This window comes from Microcaecilia unicolor, chromosome 3 (genome assembly GCF_901765095.1).
Source record: "Microcaecilia unicolor chromosome 3, aMicUni1.1, whole genome shotgun sequence".
In the NCBI taxonomy this organism is placed as follows: Eukaryota; Metazoa; Chordata; class Amphibia; order Gymnophiona; family Siphonopidae; genus Microcaecilia; species Microcaecilia unicolor.
The window spans coordinates 167016773-167040678 of record NC_044033.1 but is presented as its reverse complement, the minus strand read 5'-3'; the positions used below and the strand labels follow the sequence as shown (position 1 = coordinate 167040678).

General features: G+C 42.1%; 1 protein-coding gene across 3 annotated transcripts in view; it reads left to right on the top strand.

The window, feature by feature from the left end:
- MED23 (mediator complex subunit 23) overlaps positions 1-23906 on the top strand; it is a 261969-nt gene that overhangs the window by 11452 nt on the left and 226611 nt on the right. For all 3 annotated transcript variants that reach the window (XM_030196548.1, XM_030196549.1, XM_030196547.1), the window contains exons 4-6: positions 11065-11189; positions 12192-12303; positions 18267-18365. In XM_030196548.1, the coding sequence (XP_030052408.1) occupies positions 11065-11189; positions 12192-12303; positions 18267-18365 (336 nt within the window). The remainder of the gene's footprint in view (positions 1-11064; positions 11190-12191; positions 12304-18266; positions 18366-23906) is intronic.

Below are 23906 nucleotides of genomic sequence, written 5' to 3'. Positions count from 1 at the left end.
GACTGCCTTGTTGTTTTCTCTAGGTTTTGTGTACAGGTTCTCTGCCCATCAAAATAACACAATTGCAGAGTTCTGCTGTCAGCCTGACCAGCTCAGGGACTGCCTTTCTGAGTTGGTGGTTCATCAATAACTCAGGTTGTGTGGGGATCTTCTCAGTTTACCCATCGTCTTGATATAATAATAGAGGCAAATACTTCATTTCTGCACAGTTATTGCTGTATGTCTTTTGATGTTCCCAGGTTATCTGTAGCAGATTAATCCAGAGACTTATGGGTTGAGATCATCTACCAGCAGGTGGAGATAGAGAGCACTGAACTCTGCCTTATAGGATGGTATGATGCTTGGTTAGTCAGTATGTCTCTATCTCTAGCAGATTGTGGATGGTCTGTCACAAGTTCCTGGTTTTATCTGTGTTGTGGCTCCTGTTCTGGGTTTCCCGGTTCAGTTGAGCCTGGGGGGCGCTTAGGTTAAACGGTGCCGGCTTAAGGGGGTACACCTGGTGGTGCCAGGTCCCCCCCCCCCCCCCCCCCCAATCCAGCTACTTTCTCCTTTCTCCTTCCTCACAGAGCTAAAATTTTAAAAATATGTAATTAAATAAATGAGGAGAAAAAGGATTACTGCAGCTTTGCCTGCTTATGTGACTACTTGGATGTTGCTTCGGTTGACTCTGCTGCAACCAGAATACCCTGGGCCAGAGTGGTGAGTCAGAACTTGTTCCTGGAGGTTTTGTGAGTGTTCCTTTACATTTTTCTCCCTCTTTGGGCTTACGGTTTCACTTGCTTTTTCCTTGTGATGGCTGCAGAGCTTTGTCAGCACTGATCTTGCTATGCAAAGCAGAGAGCAGCATTGGGGAAATGGCAGGGTTCTCCGAGGGCTTATTAGCAGAGCAGCCTTTTTGGTGGGCAAACCGTTGTCTTTCTGGTCTGTGCAATTGCAGCTTCTCCCCTCAGCTGACTTTCTCCGATGCGGTTTTTCAGGCTCCCGTGGCCATTTTAAATCGGCATGATTTGGCTCCCACAGCTGCGGGATCCATGCTGCCTGTTCAAGCTGGACATATTTCTGGATCTTATAATTGTGCTGGTAAGGTTTCTGACTGTATTGTGACTCCTGGGCCTCTGGTGCCTTTTTCCCAGTATTCTTTCAGTGCAAAAAAAAAAAAATCAAGCCTATATTCTGCATGTGTCTCCTCAGCATAAACAGTCTTCTACCTGTGTCTCTTTTGCGGCAGTTGAATATTTCTGAGTCCTTGCAAGCTTCTTAACATCTGCAGTTGGATATTGTGCGTAAAAGGAGATATTTGGAACCTGTCTCTGTGGCAGATTCTTTGACTCCTCCATCTTCACCTTGGTCTGGATCATGCTCGGCAGCAGCTTCCCTACCTTCTGTTTTTCTGAGGGAGTTGAGGAAGGAGAGATTCTGGCTGATGAGGACGATGTTCCTACAGTTGTTAACATTTTTTTTCCCCCCCAAGGAGGAATTAACTTCCTTTATGGCTAAGGTTCTGGAGGCTCTGAATGTTTATAGCTTGGATTCACAAAAACCCTTTGTTTTACTCCTGGGATGTCTAGCGCACTGGAAGCTGCCTAAAGCGTTTCCTAGCTCATTGCGGCTCAGTGGGTCACCCCAGTTTCCAGTTTCGGAGTGGCCTGAGCCACGATTTTCCTTCTGTTGCTCAGGATGAGCTTGGGAGGCTTACATTACATTAAGTTGATTCTTTGGTGGCTGGAAGTGGGCCAATGACTTGAGACCAAGACAATAGACAAATATCAGCTTTAATGCGGACACAGTGTTTTAGCTCACTCGTTTGTTTTTTTTTTTTTTTAATCAAAGGTCTTTTTAAGACGAGCTATGTACCACAACATCTTAAGGTAACCATCTCTTGGAGATGTACCCATTCACACAGCTGCCAAGACTCCTGAGGTAGGCCTGTGGCCAGAACACAGATCTGTGTCGAGTCTTCAATAAATCACTTCAGATATTTGCCTGTTGCCCTGGTCTTTTGAGTCATTGGCCCACTTCCCACTGCCTTTTCATTGTTTATTTCACATGAGATTTTGGTGTTTGTCTACCTCTGGCAGGCTCTTTACCTTATCTTCGATTCTTTGGTGGCTGCAGGCATACACACACAAAAAAAGGCCACCCTGCCGATCACAGCCAGCACAAAATGGATAAATTTACTCTCTCACACTGTTTCTGCCAAGACAGATTGGCAGTTGGAATCCTTTCTTCTCTCTCAATTCACTCAGAAAGGAAAAAATAAATTCTCTGCTGGTAGGAAGACATAACCAAGGAGGTTAGATTAAGGAGATAGGATGAGTCTATGTAGCCCATTATGTGGGTTGAAACCAGTCGGCATAGCTTGCTGACAGTAGGCGGAGTCACAAGTACACCCAAAACAGTAGCAAACACTGTTAAAAGCAATAGTAAAAGAAATAATGGACTGCCTATGCGTGGTCCATCTGTAAAAAGTTGAAAGCTGTTTCTGTTGGATAGCCAGTGCCTTAAAAGATGGAGGACAAAAGATTTTAATTTTTTCTTATATGACATCTTTTTAATTTATTTGAAAGTGTCCCATATGTAGATATACATATAAAATCAAAACTGAGTATCAGTAAAAGAGCTTCAAAAATTATTGTAGCTGGTGGAAACAGCACTAATAAAGGCTGAATTTTGTGCTCATGTTTCTCCACTGTTCTATAAAATACAGTAATACATGGTGAAATTTCAGTGCAGACATCCTGTTTGATGGGTTCATCTTAATTTTTGTTGTAATCTGCATTGGGAAGCCTGGTGTTATAAAGATTTCTCTTTTATACAAATGGATTATCCAGTTTTGAGCGTGTTTCAGGGACAAGTGGTTTTCATAAGTCAAAATAAAAATAAATACTTTCTTTCATACAGATCTCTTATTTGTTTAAACTTAACTAAATGGGCTATATTTCTTATATTTTGTCCTTGTGATGACTTTTATTGTGCCAAAACTGGAAATACAGTGAGACAGAATATTAGAATTTAGTAACATCTAAATCTTATTAATTAACATAATTATGTTCGCATTTGGGTAGTAACTGAGAAAATGAAATAAATATATATCACAGAACTGGAAAATGTTGGCACATTTAGACTCTGGACTTCTGCATGAAGGTAGATCTGCCTTCATTATTTAATATTTTTTATTTATTTATCTTTCTTTTAAATAGCATTTTTATAATATACCACTGCCTTACACAAAACAGAAGGAGCAAGTTCCCACAAACCATCTTTCTCTTTTGATCTAGACACAGGTTAAAAAAATGTAAATGCGCCCAGGTTTCAACCTAATTCATGTTTAATGTGAGATATAACTGCCATAAATAAGTAAATAAATACATCGATAGACAGAAATTCTAAATGTTGAGCTCTTGAGTCTCATAATATGATGTCTGTTTTTAGTGGCCCTTTACAAGGAGAAAAAAATCTCTGCACGAATATAACACATGCTAGGGTGTCCCTATAGCCAGCCCCTCCAAATGACACACTGAATACGGTTTATAACAAATTGCTACTCTACCTGTGAAAAGTTATTCCATTATTATACTTCCTCTGTGTACATCCGTAAGCTGCACAAGCTGACATGTTTGAAAATATAAGTGAGATTAAATAAAAGTACTACCAACAATAAAGAATGATAACGTGGATGCAGCAGCTGATAGGTTTGTTTGCTTTGTTTTGAGTGTAAACAGAATGATGGCTGTACGGGGAAGGGGAAACATAGACTAACTTAAGTGGCTTCAACTTTTTGACGTCATGCTGTCTCCTGTTTTCAGTCAAACCTCCTTGGAGACAACACCCGACCCTTGCTGGAGCAGGCCCAGAACCCTGTAGCGGACAGGTCTCTGGAGTGGTGGTGCTGGCGGTGTATCTGGGGGTTCTGAACCTCAAAGAGGCCTACTTGCCAGTTCCTCTTTAGCCCCCACACTGGTGCTTTTCCTTGCCTTGCAAGTCTAGGGCATCTTTCAGTTTCATGCGATGCCATTTGGGTTAGCTACGGTGCCCAGAACCTTTTCCAAGATTGTGGTGGTGGTGGTAGCCGCCTTCCTGAGAAAAGAGGGAATTCGAGTGCATCCCTGTCTGGACGACTAGCTGATCAGGGCCTTGACGGAGCAAGTGAGTTGTCAAATGACTACCCAGGTCATGGCACTTTTGCAGTCTCGAAGTTGGGTAATCAATCTGCAGAAGAGTCATCTAGTCCCAACGTAGAGTTTGGAATATCTGGGAGTACAATTTGACGTGACCCGGGGCCAGGTGTCTTTCCCAGAAAACCTTGAGAATAAATTTGCTGCTTGTAGCGAATTCCAAATCCCTAAGCTTGGCATTATGTTAGGTGCTAGGCTGTACAGTGGTGTCTTTTGAAGGTGACGTCTTGGGCCGAAGCTCCCATGCGTGTGTTCCAGCAGTCTTTCTTCTAATGGTCACCGTTTTCTCAGGGCTACAATTATCTCATGTGGAGACCTCTGGCGAAGCACAGAATGTCAGGGTGGCTTCAACTGAACAAGCTCCTCCAAGGTGTCTCTGGCTGCTTTTCAGATTTGCTGCTTCTGTGTATAATTTTAACTTTTAAAATTCCATAGTATTTTTATAAGGGAGTTTATCGTGTCTGCTCTTGATGAGAAACATTTGCAATTGTTCCTTATTTGTTTTTTGGCTATTTTAGACCAGTTTTTGCTGAGTAGGGGAAGCTCTGCTTTTTAGCCCAGGTTTGGTATGTGTCCTTTTAGCATGATTTTATACACAGTTTTTTTCAAACTGAAACTATTTGAGGATATAAAATGGTCACAGTTATTTACATTATCAAGTTGATTTTATGTTTTAATGTTTTTACAATGTGTTTTAATGTTGATGAGAACCTATAAATTTTATGCTTGGGGGTTTAAATGCATATTCCTTAGCGTCCCTCCGGACCGGACCAGGATTGGACTGATGGGTTGTGCTCGCCTACCAGCAGGTGGAGACTGAGAAAAAACTCTGACTCTAGAGAGCCAATAGGAGCCCTGGCCATGTGACCTTAGCCTCAGTATTTTCTCAGTCTCCCAGCAGGTAGGAAGTGAGCCCATTAGTCTCTCTCCTTTTCTCTTTAGATATTACAGATATTTGTGATAATTCTTCTGTGCCTGGAATCTTATTTAGAGGCTTGACAGGGTTTCCTTTCTCTTCTTTCTTTGACAGCCTCGGGGGTGTTAAACTCGGGTGTCTCGAGTCCACCCCCCTTCCTCCCCATCTCCCTGGCTTAGCAGGGAAGGGCCGTCCCTTTCTCTGGAAAGGTGTACCGTCTTTGGGAGAGGCAGCCACTTTTAACAGGTAGCTGCTTTAAAAGAATTAAATCAAATAAAAGGAAATTCAAAGAAGCAGCCTTTCTTTCCCCAGACTTCTAACGAGCAGGCAGCTCCAGTGTTTTATTATGATTGAGGGGTTATAAAAAAAAAAAAAAAAAAAAAAAAACAAACAGAAGAAAATAATTCAGTATCTGTGACTTTAAACAGCGATTTTTCTCGTCAGATTTAATTTCCTCCATTTTCTTGCGTTTTGGCGGCGGCGGCAGTTTAAACAAATGAAAAAAAAAAAAAAAAAAGAAAGGTGCGAACCGCGTAAGCGCGGCCACCTGTTTTTTCCGATATGGCTTAAAAGTTCAAACAGCTGCTGTCGGTCAGCGTCGCGCAGTTCACGCAGCCGGAACGTGTAAATTTTGCTCTCCCTTCTAGGTTTCTTCGGGTCCGGTGCTGCCTCCGGTTTTTTCGGGGCCTTTTTCGCCGGCTGTTGTTTCTTCAACGTTCCACTGGGCTCCGCTTGTTCGGAGGTGTCGGGCGCGCTGTCGATTGCCACGGGGCCAGTGGCGCGAACAGCGGCCATTTTGTTTCTCCCTCCATCTTATCAGTCGGGGATCTCTCTGCTGAAGGTAAGGCTGCAGTTCATAGAGCAGTTCGGCTCCAAAATGTGTACACTTTTGTATGTGCTGAACGGCGTATTCTAAAATGCTCTTCACATCAGCAGGCAATATTTGGTTGAAAGGGGGCTCCTTTCATATATGGATATATAACAAGCTTTTCTTCTTTTAAATTTCTATGTATCACGGGGCTGTTAACACTAGTTTTTTCTGGTGCTCAGTCATTTTTCATTGCCTGGTGGAAAATCTACATCTTATCATAATATAATATCATAATTCATTTCAAGCATTTTCCTCAATAGCTGTAGTATTATACAGTGTTTTAAGAACTTTAGAAACTTTCTCTATAGGCATAGAGTAAATTTCTGTCTTTCTCATTCCCTGATGAATAGGACTACATTGTCTAAGAGTCAATTGATTGGTACTTTGCAATTCTGACCATAATATCTTAGTTCCTTTCAAGCATTTTACTCCATGCCTATGATGTTATATAGTGTTTTAAGAACTTAACAGACACTCTCAATGGCTGTAGTGTTATACAGTGTTTTCTTTTTCCGGCTTTAAGAAGCCTTCTCTAGAGGCATACAGTATATTGTTCAGATGCCATGGGGATATATCAGCTCTTTCATATTCTCTGAGGGACAGTCCTGTCTACCAAGCTCCCAGTCACTCAGCTGCCTTAGCAGGCATGCTTTATTCATGTCTTCCCTTCTTTTCCAACTGCCTTGAAGCCTCTCATATTTCATTTTAGCTTTCTTCTGGTTTTTACAGGACATATGGTCACTTAGAGAATAAAGTCATCCTTTCACTTAAAGATAGTGGACGGTCCTCAAACCATCTACTCGTGTTTGTCTCTACTCTATCAGTTCAGCATTGGCAGATTATAAACATCCTGGTTTGGTCCAGTATGCCTATACATACCATCTGCTATCTCTTCCTCTTCCTTAGAGACCTGATGTTATATCAGGCTTTCTTGAATTCAGATACAGTCTTGTCTACACTGCCTTCACCAAGTGGCTGTGGCACAACTTCACTTTTTTCGTTACAGGTAATTTCCAAGTTTGTCCTTTTTCATTTTCATTCTATGCGCCTTCACTCCAGAGTGTTCTTTCAATTGGAAGGGGATTCACTCACTTCCTGTGTATTTATACCATAGGTACATAAGTATGGTTATGCTGGGTAAGGCCTAAAGTCCATCAAGTCCAGCATTCATATCTAATGGGCATAGGTACATAAGTTTTGCCATTCTGGGGAAGCTCAAATGTCCACCTTTCTACAGCCAGAACAGCATTAAAGAAAAAAAAAAAAAAAAAACCTCTCACGAGAGTATCGAACAGAAATCTCTGCTCCAAAAGCAAGGCTTTGCAGTAATTCTGCAAACTAACACATACAATATTTGCCATGGCTGTTCACCACTAGGAACACCGGGGACCCTGGGCCTAGGTTCGGTGTTTTAACCTGAAACAAGCTCAACATTCATATCTATTGGGTGTGAGTCTGGTACTACTACTACTACTTAACATTTCTAGAGCGCTACTAGGGTTACGCAGCGCTGTACAAATTAACAAAGAAGGACGTTCCCTGCTCAAAGGAGCTTACAATCTACATCTCAGTGAGGGAGGACGCATGACCGTGGTACGTGGATTAGTGGTATGTGGATTAGGGAGATCCAAGAAATTACAGGCCGGTGAATCAGACGTTCATACTGGGACAATTTTTTTCTGTCCGGAGCGTACTACCATAGCTGGTGGACTCCTATATTCAGAACTTTCTATATTCAGAACTTACCCAACTATGGAACGCCATAGAGATAGGGTTGGAGTTTGTAGCCCTATTTAACTGGTGTCCTTGGTCACCCTTCCTCTTCTCCTCAGGGTCCAGAGAATGGCTAGTTTTTTGCTTATGCATTAACCGGTCATTTTCAGCAGTACTCTCTCTTCCGTTCTTTTATAGATCTAAGAGGATGTTCATTGCGCTCTTAGGGTCATTTCATTCTTACCTAGACGACTGCCTAATTGGAGAAAGTCTTATCAGCAGAGTTCTCAGGTCACGCACCGAGTGTTGCATTTCTTACAGTCTCTAGGTTGGGTGGTGATTGTAGCCAGGCCTCTCATTTGATCTCTCATTTGATCTCTCATCAGATATCTCTGATTTTCTCTTTGTTTAGTCAGGTTGGCGCACAGTCTTTTGTCTCCTCTGCAAACATCCCAGTTTATATTTTTCTTGGTGACCTTGGGCCTTCGGCCATTTCCTCGCTCTATTCTGCAGAATGCAATTTTACTTTCTAATGCCCAAGAAGGAATTTTCCTTCATCCTATTGCGAATCTCAGGGTCATCAATCGCGCTATTTAAGGGTCATCTAGTTATCTCAAGAACCTTAGTTCTGTCATTGGGATGCTTCGTGCAGTACACTTTTTGGCAGAAGCTTGTTTTTATATATTTTTTTTCTGGGGGACCTCAGCAATTCGTTTTACCTTCGGGTGAATTTTGTTTTCCCTACTGACAAACAAGGCGGAGAGAGCTATGTTGGTCCTTGCCATGGCAATGGGTTATGTCATCCGCCAAGGAGGAGTTAAGAGTATACTCTTGAGTTTGTACTCATTTTTTCTTAGTTGTGTCACCCTGCGTTTAGGTGAATGGACTCTCATTTTTTCAGCCTTACTTCCTCACTGCGACACTTCAGGGCTATCTCTTTTTGCCTTCAGGCTCACGAACATTTCTTGCTTCTTCCGTTCAGCAACAGTCTTGACGGAGACAGGGACAGATGCCAACGTCCAGCAGGGGTTTTTCAACCTTCTTTATGCGTTTCTTCCATCATCTCACTAGGTGTTTACGCAGAACCAAGGCACCCTTCTACATCCGGACTCCCAGTCACTCAAACTTATGGCGTGGTTACTGGGTCTGCAACATCTTTGATATTTTCGCAGGAAGTACTTCAAGTTTTAATTGCTTCCAGACAGAAATCTACATTAAAGTCCTATGAATCAAAGTGGCGACGGTTCACTCTGTGGTACTCCTCTCGCCACTTCATTCCACAAACAGTATCCATTTTGCATGTTTTGGAATATCTTCTGCATCTTGCGAAATCTTGTCTGTCTTACTCATCCATTAGAGTTCATTTGGCAGCTCTATCAGTGATGCATGATACTGTTGACAACCGCACGCTTATGCAGCATCCACTGTCAAAGCGGTTTCTTAAAGGAGTCCTGCACCTGTACCTCCCGCTTCGTCCACCAGCTAGGTGAACTAGGTGAACAGACTCTTAAAGTTCTGTTTTCTAGTAGCCATAACTTTTTCTATAAAGTTTTCCTCTTCAAGCAGTATTTCCCAGTAGCCATTGCAGCAAGTAGATCTATGTGTGGAATACTTCTACGGTTGGTAACTTCTTTTCGGTCTGCTGTAGTTTAAAGTTTTCACCTTTCCCAATCGGTTTTTTCTTATTGGTTTTGTCCTTCTAGCCAGTAGGCGTAAAAGTTTTTCATTGTTTCTAACCCGCTATATCGCGAAGGATCAAGGAAATGAGAATGTCTATTTCTCTTCTCGCTGAGAGGGCAGTTCCACAGCGTATTACAACATATTCCACAACTTCAGAAGCGGGCTCTATTCTTACTACGGCGATTTTTGGTGCTCTCGGTGCACATTGGTAAGTTGGCAACTTAGTCCTAGTTTCATTTTATTTTGCTCATTGGGACACACTACATGTTAGTTGTCGCCAGGTGGTCTATGCAGCATGAACATTTCTCTGCAGTTTTCATAGGGTCCCTCCCTTCAGATTACTGCTTTGGTACTTCCCATCAGTCCAATCCTGGTCCGGTCCGGAGGGACGCTAAGGAAGGAGAAATTAGATCTTACCTGCTAATTTGCTTTCCTTTAGTCCCTCCGGACCGGACCAGGCCCCTCCCATGTTCTCTCTACTCTTTAGCTTCTTTTATTAAGTAGGAAGTGTATTCAGTAGGAAGTGTATTCATTCCTTTACGATTCGTGGAACAATACTATATATATACAGAACTTTACGTGGTCTATACCACATCTCTGGTGGTTGCTGGTGAGCTCAATTGCTGGAATCTATCTATAAAACCTTAAATACGCCATACCACTTCTCTGGTGAGAGTTGTGGCTGAGCTCAGTTGCTGGAATATCTATAAAACCTTAAATATGATTTACCACTTTTCTGGTGAGAGTTGCTGGTAAGCTCAGTTGATGGAATATATATAAAATCTTAAGTGGGCCATACCACTTCTCTGGTGAGAGTTGCTGGTGAGCTATAAGACAAGTGAGCCATACCACTTCTCTGGTGAGAGTTGCGGGTGAGCTATATTATACGTGAGCCATACCACTTCTCTGGGGAGAGTTGCTGGTGAGCTATATTACATGTGAGCCATATCGCTTCTCTGGTGAGATTTGCTGGTGAGCTATAGTACAAGTGAGCCATACCACTTCTCTAGTGAGAGTTGCTGGTGAGCTGTAATACATATCGGGCCATACCACTTCTCTGGTGAGAGTTGCTGGTGAGCTCTGATACTTGGCGTTGCCGAGTGCTTTGTGGCTGCTAGGATTCCATACGGCACAGAAGGTCTTTCTTTCTTTCCTGCTTTGTTATTCAAATACTGAGGCTAAGGTCACATGGCCAGGGCTCCTATTGGCTCTCTAGAGTCAGAGTTTTTTCTCAGTCTCCACCTGCTGGTAGGCGAGCACAACCCATCAGTCCAATCCTGGTCCGGTCCGGAGGGACTAAAGGAAAGCAAATTAGCAGGTAAGATCTAATTTCTCCTTATTTGCATCTTGCATGATTGTATGTATGCAGTTATTTTTGGTTCAGTATAGGGGTTTTTTCTCTTAAAAAAAATCTTTATGTATATGTTGAGACTTTTTGCTTTTAATACTGTGTGTTCTTATTATTAGTGTTCTGTTAACCTCTGATGCAGCCAATGCGACAAAATGTGGCCACTTCGGGTTCCTTTGAATAAAGATTTGTTCTGAGCTTTTAGTCTGCTTTGTGGAGTACTTTTTGCTACTTTCTGCAGATGTGTGAAGCCTCTTCTTTCTGGCACCATATATAAATATATATCACTGCCATTTTGAAATGTCCTTACATAGAGAAATATTGATGATATAATTTAAATTCCTTTTCTTGGATTTCCTAGGAGTCTCATGAACAGTGTGTTCAGTGGATTGTAAGATTTATCCATGGGCAGCACAGCCCTAAAAGAATCTCTTTCCTCTACGATTGTCTAGCAATGGCAGTGGAAACTGGTGTCCTTCAACCAAGGTATGTTATAGAGCTGACAACAGATGTTATTTGGAGTTTGTGTTATACATTTGATATTTGAAAATTTGCAAATGACTTGTCAGCTTAAATGTGATCATTGTAGAGTTCTTTGTAAGAAACAGCCTAGGTCAGTGGTTCTCACTTCCAGTCCTTGAGGACTGCAAAAGTTTGTTTTTCAAGAGACAGATGTATGTACATAGTACCTCCTAATATGAAAATCTCATGTTGTAGGTAGTCACCAAGTTCTGGTATAATAGCGATCAGGAACACATCTTCAGAAAAGATAAAAACAGTAGAAAAACAGAGGGAGGGAAGAGTAGCTCTGGTTGCTGCTGAAATACAAGATGAGCAAGGAGAAACCGAATTATCAGCTGCCTAAGAAATCCAAAAGGATTTCTAGCTGCATGAGAATAATGTGCAGACCTTCAGCACAGGGAAAAAGAAATTACTGCAGCATAAAAGCTTGGGAGGAGAAATTTCTGAGAACTGTTTGTGTTATCTCCAATTCTACAGAGAGACTGTGGAAAAGCTATTTAAAGTACAGGCACACAATCTCTTATCCAAAATTCTAAAAACCGAAAAGCTCTGAAAACCAAAATATGTTTCATGGAGGTTATTTGCACACCAAAGCTCAAAATTAGTGCCAGACATGCCCAGATGCGACACACACTTAACCCCCAAAAACTGTAGATTCCTGTGTGGATAACAGGAAGAAGCAGAAAATAAACAATATTTACCAATTAGTACTGATAAGCTATGCAATAAATTCCCTAAATTCCTGATGGAACCTTTCTAAAATGTATCTGGTCCCAAGGATTGTGCACTTGTATAGAGTACTACATAGGGAAGATTTAGAGCCTAACTAGGTTTCTGCTGTAAAACCATTTTTTTTGTATGGTGGCACTTATTTAGGTATCAACGTATTGAACAAGCATGCTTATTTTGGAAATTCTAAATATTTTTTTTTTCATGACTTGCTCATTTGATTTTGTTTTGTGCTAGGTTGGTTTGTGAGTCGTTAATAAACTCAGACATATTTGAATGGGAAAGGACACAGCTTTGGGCGTTAACATTTAAACTGATCCGGAAAATAATTGGAGGTGTTGACTATAAGGTATGTTATTCATAATAAATAAACCGTATGTGCATGTTTAAGGCTTTGGTGAGAAGAGGAGATTGCGTAAAGACATCAGCAAGAGCTGAAAAGAGAAAGTTGATGCATAGAATGCCTCAGGGATTAGTGCTGTTATCTGTTGTGCTTGTTATCTTTCTGAGTGATATTGTAGAGAGGTTAGGAGGAAAAGTTATCTTCGTAGATATACCCAAGCAAGTAGATGGGAATGAGAGGCAATTTAAGAAACCTCGAGGAGGGACACTTCCATGAAACTAACTGATAATTCATTTAAGGAAAGACTCTCATTCCTTAGTGTCTGCAGCAGATGACTCCAGAGACTTGTGGGTTATGACCATATACTAGCAGGTGGAGATAGAGCACTGAACTGAACTCTGTCTTATAGGACGGAATGCTTCTTATCAGTGGTGTGCTGGTAAATTTTTAACAACAGGCTCTCTCCCCGGTCCACCTCTGCACCCCCCCCCCGTCCACCTTTGCGCCGCCCCAAAATTGCAGAGCTGGCTATAGCCGGGGGGGCCGCAATGCGTTACTCTCTCCAGGAAAAAAAAATTAAATGATCCCAGGTTCCAATCTAATTCATGTTTAATGTAGGATAAAATGCCATAAATAAGTAAATAAATATAAACTTTTAATGTTGAGCACCCGATTCTCAAAGTGAACATATTCCAAACACTATAATGAAAATAAAATGATTTTATTTCTACCTTTGTTGTCTGGTGACTGTTTTTCTGATCATGCTGGCCCAGTATCCGGTTCTGCTGCTATCTGTCCTCTTAACTCCGTTTCCAGGGCTTCCTTTCCATTTATTTCTTTCCTTTCTTCTTCATTTCTGGTCCTCAACTTCTGCCTATTTTCTTCATCCATATGCAGTTTTTCTCCTCTCTTCCTTTTCCCTCATCTCATCTCCTTCCTCACTCTTCCCTCCCCTCCATCCATGTCCAGCATTTCTTCTCTCTCCCCTGCCCTCCATCCACCCATGTCCAGCGACCCTCCTCTCCCCTGCCCTCCATCCACCCATGTCCAGTGACCCTTCTCTCCCCCTGCCCTGCATGCACCCAGTGACCCTCCCCTGCCCTCCATGCACCCATACCCAGTGACCCTCCTCTCCCCTGCCCTCCATCCACCCATGTCCGGTGACCCTCCTCTCCCCTGCCCTGCATGCACCTATATACCCAGCGACCCTTCTCTCCCCTGCCCTGCATGCACCCATACCCAGTGACCCTCCTTTCCCCTGCCCTCCATCCACCCAATCCAGCAGTGACCCTCCTCTCCCCTGCCCTCCATCCACCCATACCCAGTGACGACCCTTCTCTCCCCTCCATGATCCACCCATGCCCAGCGACGACCCTTCTCTCCCCTCCATGATCCACCCATGCCCAGCAACTCCCTAGTTCTCTCCCCTGCCACCCCCTCCCGAGTTGTTAATAGAATTCTCCTCCATCCGTCCCGTCACCGATCTGACTCCTTTAATTCTTCGGGGCAGGCAGTCTTGCCTGCCTGCTGCAAGCACTGACTCAGTCCACGGCTGGCGCTGCCGGTTCGCGCTTCAAAATGGCCGCCGAGACTTACAAGGGCGAAGTCTCGCGAGGCCGCCTCTGGAAGTCTCAGCAGCCATTTTTAAAGCGCGAACCTGCAGCACCAGCGGGGGAGAGTCAGCACTTGCAGCAGGCAGGCAAGACTGCCTGCCTCGAAGAATTCGTCAGGTCGGTGATGTGAGGGAAGAGGGAGGGAGGAGAGCCGGCTCGCGGGTTTCAACAACCGGCTCGCAAGAGCCGAGCAAAGTTAACAAGCGGCTCTTGCGAGCCGGCTCCAGCACACCACTGCTTCTTATCCAGTTAATATTCTCTATGTCCAGCAGGCGGATGAATGGTCTCTTGCAAGCTCCTTGTCTCATTGTATAGCAGCTCCAGTTCTAGATCTCTTAGTTCCGTGTAGCTAGGAACGAAATATTCTTAGCCAGTTAATATTCTCTATCTCCAGCAGATGTATGGATGGATGGTCTCTTGCAAGCTCCTGGTCTCATCGTGTAGCCGCTCCTGTTCTAGATCTCTTAGTTCCGTGTAGCTTGGGGGGTGACCTGGCTAAGTGGTGCTGACTTTAAGGGGTACACCTGGTGATGCCAGGTCCCTCCTCCACCCTAACCCCTCTCCAGCTGTCTCCTGATCTTCCTCACAGTAAAAAAAAAAAAAAGTAAAAAAAATTCTTTACTGGAGGGACACTGGCACTTGAGCAATGCTTCTGGCTATTTCTTGGAGAGGGTGTTACCTCTACATCAGGCAGCGTTAGTTTCTCCTGAGAACTGCTTCCGACTTCATTTTCTACACCTTGGTGAATGTTTCTTTAAATTTGTATTGGCCTTATGGTTTACTCACGGTTTTAGTTTCCCTTTTGTTCTAACAATAGCAGAGATAGTAAAACACTGCTCTTGCTGTGGGAAGTGGAGAACAGCGTCTGATCAGTGTCTTGGGGTTGTACAAGTTCTAATTCCGCTGATGAGTCTCCTGGCTGAAGATCCATTTGTTTCCTTCACGGGAGACACGTGACTATGTTTTTTTCCTCAGTTCCTTTGCACGGATCAGTCTTCGGTGGCCATTTTGAAGCAGCACAATTCTGTGCCTGCAGTTCCACTAGCAACGCTGTTGATGACAAATTCAGATACTTCTGTACTTTCTACCTTCGTGAGTGAGTCTGTTGCCGTGTTGGGGATTTCTCCTTTGGGGAGGTCTTGAGAACAGTTCTTCCCAGAATTTGTGGTATTATTACATGATACTTATTTGCTGAAAGATTCTGCACAGGGAGCAGACCCTATTGCTGCTTTGTCTAATTAGCCTCATAGTCTCTGCAGACTGATCCCTTGTCAAAGAGGAGACGTTTCAACTCTGTTTCAGAAGTGGGCTCTGTTTCTTCTCCATCACCTTCCCTTGCTGCTAATGTGCATGAAGGGCTTGAAGAGGAAGAACATTTTGCTGATGAGGCTCATGACCCCACAGTGGTTAGGGTCTTTCATAAGGAAGAGTTATATTCCTTTATTACAAAGCTACTGCTTCCTCTAATCCAAAGATGGCTAGCATTAGAAAGCCTCCTAGGTCCATCCTGGTACACGAGGCTATGCTGGAATTTATTTCTGCTCAGTGGGCTACCCCAGATGCCAGCCTTATGGTGGCCAAAGCAGTGTCTCACGTCTATCCCATTTCCCAAGATGAACAAGAAAAATTGGAATTGCCTAAGGTAGATTCCTTGGTAGCTGCTATGACCAAGAAGACCACCTTATAGCCCAGTATGGTCACATCCCATTCATGGGAATCATTGAACCATGTCTCTGTCATAGCAACTGTATCCAAGTCTTCCTCAGACATCAGGAATTGCAAATCTTGAACCTTTTTATTTAGACTACAAACATTTGTGCTCATTGCTTTCCATGTGTTAAGTGAGTTTAGATGGTTTTCTATATTAGCATTACCTTCCTCACTGCCATCATGTTTTTCCTGGGGGTGACTTTCTGAATTTCCTTGTATCCTTCTGTCACCCCCACCCTCTAGTTTAAATATCTAGAAACATACTTTGAGTTTCTCCCCAAGGATCCTTGTTCCTGTCACAGAAAGATGTAGCCCATTATTGTAGTCCAGCCTGTTATTTTTCCATGTACTGCTCCATCCTCCTATGTATCTAAAACCTTCACACCAAGCTTCAAGCCACTTATTGAACTCCTCTGCTTTACATTGTCTTTCCTCTCCCTTCCTATAACTAGGAATAACTGCTGCAGTCCGAACCAAAGGCTTGAGTCCCTCCCCAAGCTTTTGGAACACTCTCTGTGCTCCGGACTTGCTATTGTTGGTCAGGTCATGTGTTCCTAGGTGGATTACAATATCATTAGAATCCTTACTCTCTTCTCAGATCACATTCAGTATTTGGTTGGTACTTCTGGAAGGCATTTCACTAGTTTAGAACCCTAGAACTGTGTTCCTAAGTTAATGCCTGTTATTATGATGTCTCCTTTCAGTAAGAATTTTCTGTTTTGAGCCGATCTGTCATTGTTTTGGGAATGTTCTTTGGAATGAGTTAAATTCCTTGCTTCTGGTTGTACCTCAGTACTTCTTTTCTGAGCATCATAATGCTCCAATGCAGCAAAAGAATTATATAGTGGCCAAAGTTGGCAGGGTGAATGCCTCTGTGACACAGATCATAATCTGCCTGAGCCTACTGTGGCCCATCTATTCCTCTGTGGCACTGTTGGTGGTAAATTAGCTGGAAAGTGGGTAGTCCTGGATGCTTCTTTATTTGCAGCCAATTCCTTCTTGAGTTTGTTGATTTCTTCTTTCATAGCTGATATTTGGAGACAGATGGGGCAAGCAGTTAGGTTCCAGATGGTTTGCCTTAGGATGAAGGCACAACATATATTGCATTGAGTAAAAGTCATGTTGATATGATTAACAAGTATGAGAAGATGTATTGTGTTAAGGGATATCAGTGAGCAGGATTGTCCAACATAGAGTTTATATAGATTAGTAAAAAAGGCCCGTTTCTGAGACAAATGAAACGGGTGCTAGCAAGGTTTTCCTCGGAGTGTGTGTGTTTGAGAGAGTGACTGTGTGAGAGAGAGACAGAGTGAATGTGCGAGTGTGTGTGTGTGTGACATAGAGTGAGACTCTGTGTGTGTGTGTGTGAGAAAGAATGAGAGTGTGCCGCAGAGGCCCCCCTTCCCCTCCCCCCCCAGCTTCAGTGTCGTGGCCCCCCTCCCTCCGCCTTTCAGGGTCGTGGCCCCCCCTCCCTCCCACGTTCAGGGTCCCTCCCTCCCACTCCCACATTCAGGCTGGCTCCCTCCCTCCCACGTTCAGGCTGGCTGGCTCCCTCCCTCCCTCCCACGTTCAGCCTGCCTGCCTCCCTCCCACCCTCCCACGTTCAGGCTGCCTGCCTGCCTCCCTCCCTCCCTCCCACGTTCAGGCTGCCTGCCTGCCTCCCTCCCTCCCACGTTCAGGCTGGCTCCCTCCCTTCCTCCCATGTTCAGGCTGCTTTCCTCCCTCGCTTCCTCCCAGTTTCAGTGAAACGTTCCCATTTGCCGTGCGCTCTTACCGGGTTCTTCTGTTGTTCGCGACGCTCTGTTTTTATTTGAAGCTATGCCTCCGCCCCTGTGCCCGTACCCGTATTGTTGTATTGGTTGCGACGCTCTGTTTTTCTGTGTAGCTCTGCCTCCGCACCTGTGCCTTGTCCCTTTCGTCACTCCTCGCACCTCCAGCGTTGTAATGAAGCTTTCGGTGAGTGTCAGTGCTCCGCCCTCGACGTCATCACGTTGTGACGTGAGGGCGGGGCAGACACTCATGGGGAAAAAGCGATCTACACAACTACATCTTCCGGTTTCAGGCGTCCTTCCGTCTTCATTAGAACGGTGGAGGTGCGTTTTATATAGAGAGATAATTGCCTCTTGGTTTTCCTATGTAGGGAGAGCTAGCCTAGGGGTGGATGGATGGGAGAGGAGTGGGCAGGGAGGGACCATAAAGTCAGAAGCAGGACAGAAATATAGCAAAGATTTTTTTTCTTTTTTTGCAGATGGCGGAGATACAGGTGCAGATTAATAAGCACCTGTATCTCTGCAAAACTGTGCATGCGTGAGAACACCACAATTTCTTCAAGACATGGCTGTCAGTGCAGAAAACGAATGTGTATGCATACAGTGATCCTCTCCCTTTAATGTGATTTGTCCGCATATTACATTTGCATCTTATTTGTTTACTGCATGCAGTGGAATATTTTTGTGGTACTGCCGCTATTTATCGGCAGCCCTATTACAAGTTTCTGCATCTGGCCCTGTGAAAGGTGCAGTTTTGATGGGTAGGGAGCTTCCATTTTACTTGACACCCAACTTAAGTTTGTGAGGGAGAGGGTAAGGAAACATTTTGAGTGAGCAAAATCCTGTATAGTTAAATGTATTGTATGTTTTACTTCAGGGTGTGCGAGATCTGCTGAAAGCAATTTTGGAAAAAATTCAAACTGTTCCCAACACTGTGAGCTCTGCTGTTGTGCAGCAACTTTTAGCAGCCAGAGAGGTAAGCATGAAAAGTACCCTGCCACATACCTGAGTAACTAGTTCTGGAAGACAGACAGTCCATTGAAATGAATGGGCTGATTCATGAAGGTGCGTTAGTGTTTTCACCAGAATATACTTTCATCCTTGGTATCTTCATGCACATTTTTTCATGTTAAAATGCTAGCAGGACTTTGTAAATCACATCCAATAATATGAAAGCATGACAAGTGGGACAGTATTCAACAGTTTGGTATCTAGTTAGCCAGGTATTTTATGTGGTTATCTTTAACCAAATATTTAGACAGTGTTCCAGATAAATCTGGCTATTTGAGTACAGCTGGTAAAGTTGATCAGATATCTTTATCTGTTTATCTTAGGCCTTCTATATCTGTGGTCAACTTTCCGAGTTAAACAGATACCGTAGTGCTGAATATCTGAGCTGTTCTATTTACTTTTTGGCACAACAGAGATTTTTCCCATGGTTGCTCAAATTTTGGTTGGACATCAATTTGTCCAACCTAAATTTAACTTCAGTTATGTCCCAAGGATCAGTCCAGACAAATAGGTTGTGACCATCCACAAGCAGGGAAGACTGAGATAAAGAGGGAGAAAGTGGCAATGGGGGATCAGGGAGGGACCTAGACCACTAGTTTTACACCTGAAGCACAGGATATTCTCAACCTAAACTCATCTGAACCTGCAAGCAGGACAGGAAGGCACACAGAAATCATCACAGCACATAGGAGCTGCTATCCCGCCTGCTGGAGATAGAGAATACTGGCTTGGTTGCAGTATTAGAGTTCTCTGTCTTCACCTGCTGGCAAATGGTTACAACCCATTTGTCTAGACTGATTCTTTGGGACTGAAGGAAAGAAAATTATCAGGTAATTAATTTTTCCTTCTCTTCTGCAAGGGGGATTTCTAAGTGGCATTTATTTGGTTAATTCCCAGAGTTAACTGGATAGATCTTTGCAGTCATTTGGAGACTGGATTTTCTTCTCACAAATCATTTTGATTTACAAACCGTTTCACCCCAATTTTTTCTGTTTAGAAACAGCAAACACCCATAGAGGAAGAGACAGGAAGAGGGGTGGGGGAAGGCTCCAACTTTAGAAGTATCAAAACCAGCAACAAAACCCTCACAGTGGACAGATGGTGCCTGAATTTGCTGAAAACTATGCCAAACTCAGATGTGGCAATTCTATAAGCAGGTGCCTCCTTGTAGGCATCAAGATTCTGTAAGATGAGCGCCCATTCTATAATGGTATCTGAGCGCCCATTCTATAATGGTATCTGAGCGCCCAGATTCCATTATAAAATACTGCAGGTGCCTAAGTGTGGTTGGAGCACATGTAACTTATGCATGTATTTGGGTGCTCCACCCACATGCACATCCCTTTGTCCTTATACACTATAGCATTTACATATGCCTTTACAGAATAGTGCTTAGGATGCTTATACCCCTAAGTGCTACGTTTATTTGCATTTATTCATGTAAAGATGCATTTAACCACAGACACCTAATTATATGGGCTTATGAATTGTCCCTTTTCCTCCAAATATGTTTTGTGCTTACCAGCATTCTGTCAAGGAGTATTTCTTTCTTTACGCTGTGAAAAGTCCTTGGAAAAGTATACAGACTTTTCTGAGCGTTACAGTATATTGTGAAAGTCTTCACACTTTTGTAGTTTTTCACATTTTGTTGACAAAAAAAAAAAAAGAAAAAAAGTTCAAAAAGTAGGAGTTTGTTTCACTTGTCTACTTAAGCCACCAAATTAAACAATAATAAATTCATCAAAAATTATTATTTGAAAAAACATCAGTCACTGGGAGACCAATTTTCAGTTAATGAATCAGGTCTTCTACCTCTGAGACATCATCTGATTATAGTTCTTTCTATCATAAAATACATTGTGTGCAATTTTCATACAAGCGTCTAAAAACTGAAAAACTTAAACACATCTTAAATTGGTCTAAAACTACAACACTCTTTTCATAGATATCTTTTCAAGACAGTCTCTCTGTAGATGGCAAAACCTCACTTAGTTTCAAACGACAAGTCTCCGACACTGCTAATGTTTTGATATAACTGCTTTAGGGGATACCAAATTTCAGTGTCTTTTTCAGCATTAGATACACGATAATTGGTTTCTCAGTGACTTATGTTTTTTTCATATAATTCAGTTTTTATGAATGTATTTTGTAGAGTTGTACCAAATATCGGCTGAATACAAATATTATTTGGCTGAATATGAATACAACAACAATGGTAGCAGGTCTGATCAGGCAAATTGCACTATGGTGAAAAAAAAATTGACGGAAGGGGGGAAGAAGGACCTCAGACTGGTGACACTTAACCAAATTAATGGAATTGCTAATGCATTTATGCACAGTCACCACATTTCAATCACTGGTCCTCGACCAACCACCTCCCTGATGTATAACAATGTCCATTTTTTTCAAAAATGTTTTTAATTTTTTATGCAAAAATATCACATACACCAATTCAGGATATAGAGAGCAAAAAAGCCACTTCTTATGGCAGCATCAGATTTAGGCATCCAAATACGAATAATAGGCATTGAGCTTTAATGTAACAAATAATAAAAGAAGCAATGTAAAATCGCAGATCAATGTTTATTTCAGTAGGTTTAGCACAGTAGAGCCCTGGATTATTTGTATTTGAATTTAAATCAGTATTCGACCGAATAGTTAAGCTCTGGAACTCTTTGCCGGAGGATGTGGTAACAGTGGTTAGCGTATCTGGATTTAAAAAAGGTTTGGACAAATTCCTGGAGGAAAGGTCCATAGTCTGCTATTGAAACAGACATGGGGAAGCAACTGCTGGCTCTGGGATTTGTAGTATGGAGTGCTGCCACGATTTGGGTTTCTGCTAGGTAATTGTGATCTGACTTGGCAACTGTTAGAAAACATGATACTGGCCTAGATAGACCATTGGTCTGACCCAGTGTGGCTACTCATGTTCTTATATTCTTATGAATAATGTATTTTGGGGTACTGTTCGGGGCTGAATTGAATATGAATATTCAGTACAGTCCTATATTCTTGTTTTAAGTTGGCAACTTTAACACAACAGCATATTCAGTAGAATTTTATTTATTTATTGTGTTGTGTTTGGGATTTGTTTACTTCTATACGTAGCATACTTTTCACTTTCAAGATGAAAGAACAATTTTAGAAACATGCAGGAAGTCAGTAAGTTTAAGAAACCAAAAGGTCTTAATTACATGAGTCTTCACACATTTTGTCATAGCAAACCCAAATTAAGTCCAGTTCCAAAAATTGCCGTAAAAAAGCCAGAGCCCATCTATATCCTTTTTGTGTGTCTGAGCTCATTCAATCAAGTACAGTACTGCTTTGTGTGTGTGTGTTTTGTTTTGAAGAAGAAGGTATATAAAGTTTTTAAATTAATAAATAGGTAGATGCATAACATTTATTTAGCTGGATCTCTAGTTTCTGTACAAGTATATTTGTTTGGTTTATAAATTGCATTAAAATATAGATAATATCAAAGTGATTCCAATGGGGAAACTAGAAGAAGAAAATTTCAGTATGTTTGAATATTCCTGGGAAAAATGCTGCTTCATTCGGGTCCCTCCAGGGTTAGTGGTTGTAGGTTGAGGAAACTGCAGAAAAAAGGTCCCTGTGAGTCCTAAATTACTTTTAAAAAGTACAGAGGTCTGTGCCTGAAACTGGAGAAAATGTTAATGAGTCAAGTCTCAGGATTACCCTACATAAACATGGAGCTAGATTATATAAAATGTGTTAACAGAAATCTATTTTATAGAGTGGGCCTATTTACTAATGACATGTATTAGCTGCATTAGCACATGCTAACTTGATAATGTATTTTAGTAAATCTAGACCATGGAATTTATGAGAGGGTGGAATTAAGCCATTGCTGAAGAAAAGCTAAGTTATGCAGAGACGCTTAGGGAATGCTGCAATGTGGCAGAGAGTGTTGTGGTGTGATGAGAACAAAGTAGAGCTTATTGGTCTTAATACTAAAAGATATGTGGCAAAAACAAACACAGCCCAGCACCCTACTAGCATCATCCCTCTTAAAAATTAAAAATAAATAAATAAAATGGAGGTGGCACCATTATATTGTGCAGATGATTTGTAGCAGAAGGCACAGGAAGACTTGTGCAGGAGCTTGTGCCCCTGGAGAAAGACCTGATACAGTCGCTTGTATATCTGGGACTTGGGAGAAGATTCACCTTTCAGCAGGACAGTGATCCTAAGGAAAGCAATGGTAAAGGGACTGAGCAAGAAGAAAGTGACCAAGTGGCTCAGTCAAAACCCAGACCTGAATCCAATAGAAAATCTGTTCCAAGATTTGAAGACTGCAGTCCAAAGACAACCCCCAGAACTACTTTGCCAAGAAAAATGGGTAAAAACGGCATCATCTTGCTGTGCAAAGTTGGTAGACAGTAATCCTAAATTATTCTTGACTGTTATTTATACAGATAGGGCTTCTATCAGGAATTGATCAGGGGGTGTAAATACTTAAGGAAGCAAGAAATTTTCTTATTCTTACTTACTTTTGGAGAACAGTCTCGATTATCTGATCTTCGCTAATCCGACTGTCCGGCATATCCGACAGACCCCCGGTGGCATCGCATTTATTTATATTAAAAATGTTTGTTTTAGAACAGTTTTGGAAAATCGGGAACTCTGTGCCTTTGTTTATACATTGTTTGAGGGGGTTTATGCAGTGTTTTCTGTATTATTTGACTTTTTACTTATCTGACAACGGGTCGTCCCATTTATGTTGGATGATCGAGACTGTACTGTATTTCTATAATTGTGTTTTCATGTTGAAAGTATATACTATATGCTGTAGATCAGTAAATTTGTTCTTTAATGCATTTTGAATTGCATTTTTTAGACAGCAGATTGAAAAATGTACAGTGGTTGAAGACCGTTTTTTTTTAATAAGGCGTATCTGCAGTATTTTATTTATAAGTGTAGGAAGTAGGTAATTATTATCCTATGATAGGGTAGGGATTCAGGTCTCTCTTCAGTGTGTTATGCAATTCAAAATGTGTTAAAGAACAAAATAAGAGGAACCTTTTTGGAAAAACTCCATTACTTACTTTTTCCAGCTATAGGTACAAAGTTACCCCAGTAGGAATGAAAAATATGTGATAAATGGCATATTGAGCCTCGTGTTACATAGAACATAGATAATGGAATTGAGGCATCTGGGTCTGAACTTGCTAAATTCCAGTGGTATTTTACAAAAGGTTCTACTGATGCAGAGTCTTAAAATACCTGTAGGAATGCATGTGTACATATTAGAATGTGCAATGAGAATGGCTATTTTAAAATTATACAAGCTGAAAAAATGAATGGCATGAACCCAGCAGCTTACACATGGAAATGGCAGAATTTAAACAATGATGAATTAAGGAGAATAACCCCTTAATCCCTTATGTAAAGCCCTGGCCGAAACACACTTTTTTTTTTTTTTTAAACCTATGCTTGCCTCTGAGCTGGTGTAAAGCCCGATGTGGAAATTTTTCCTCATACACAT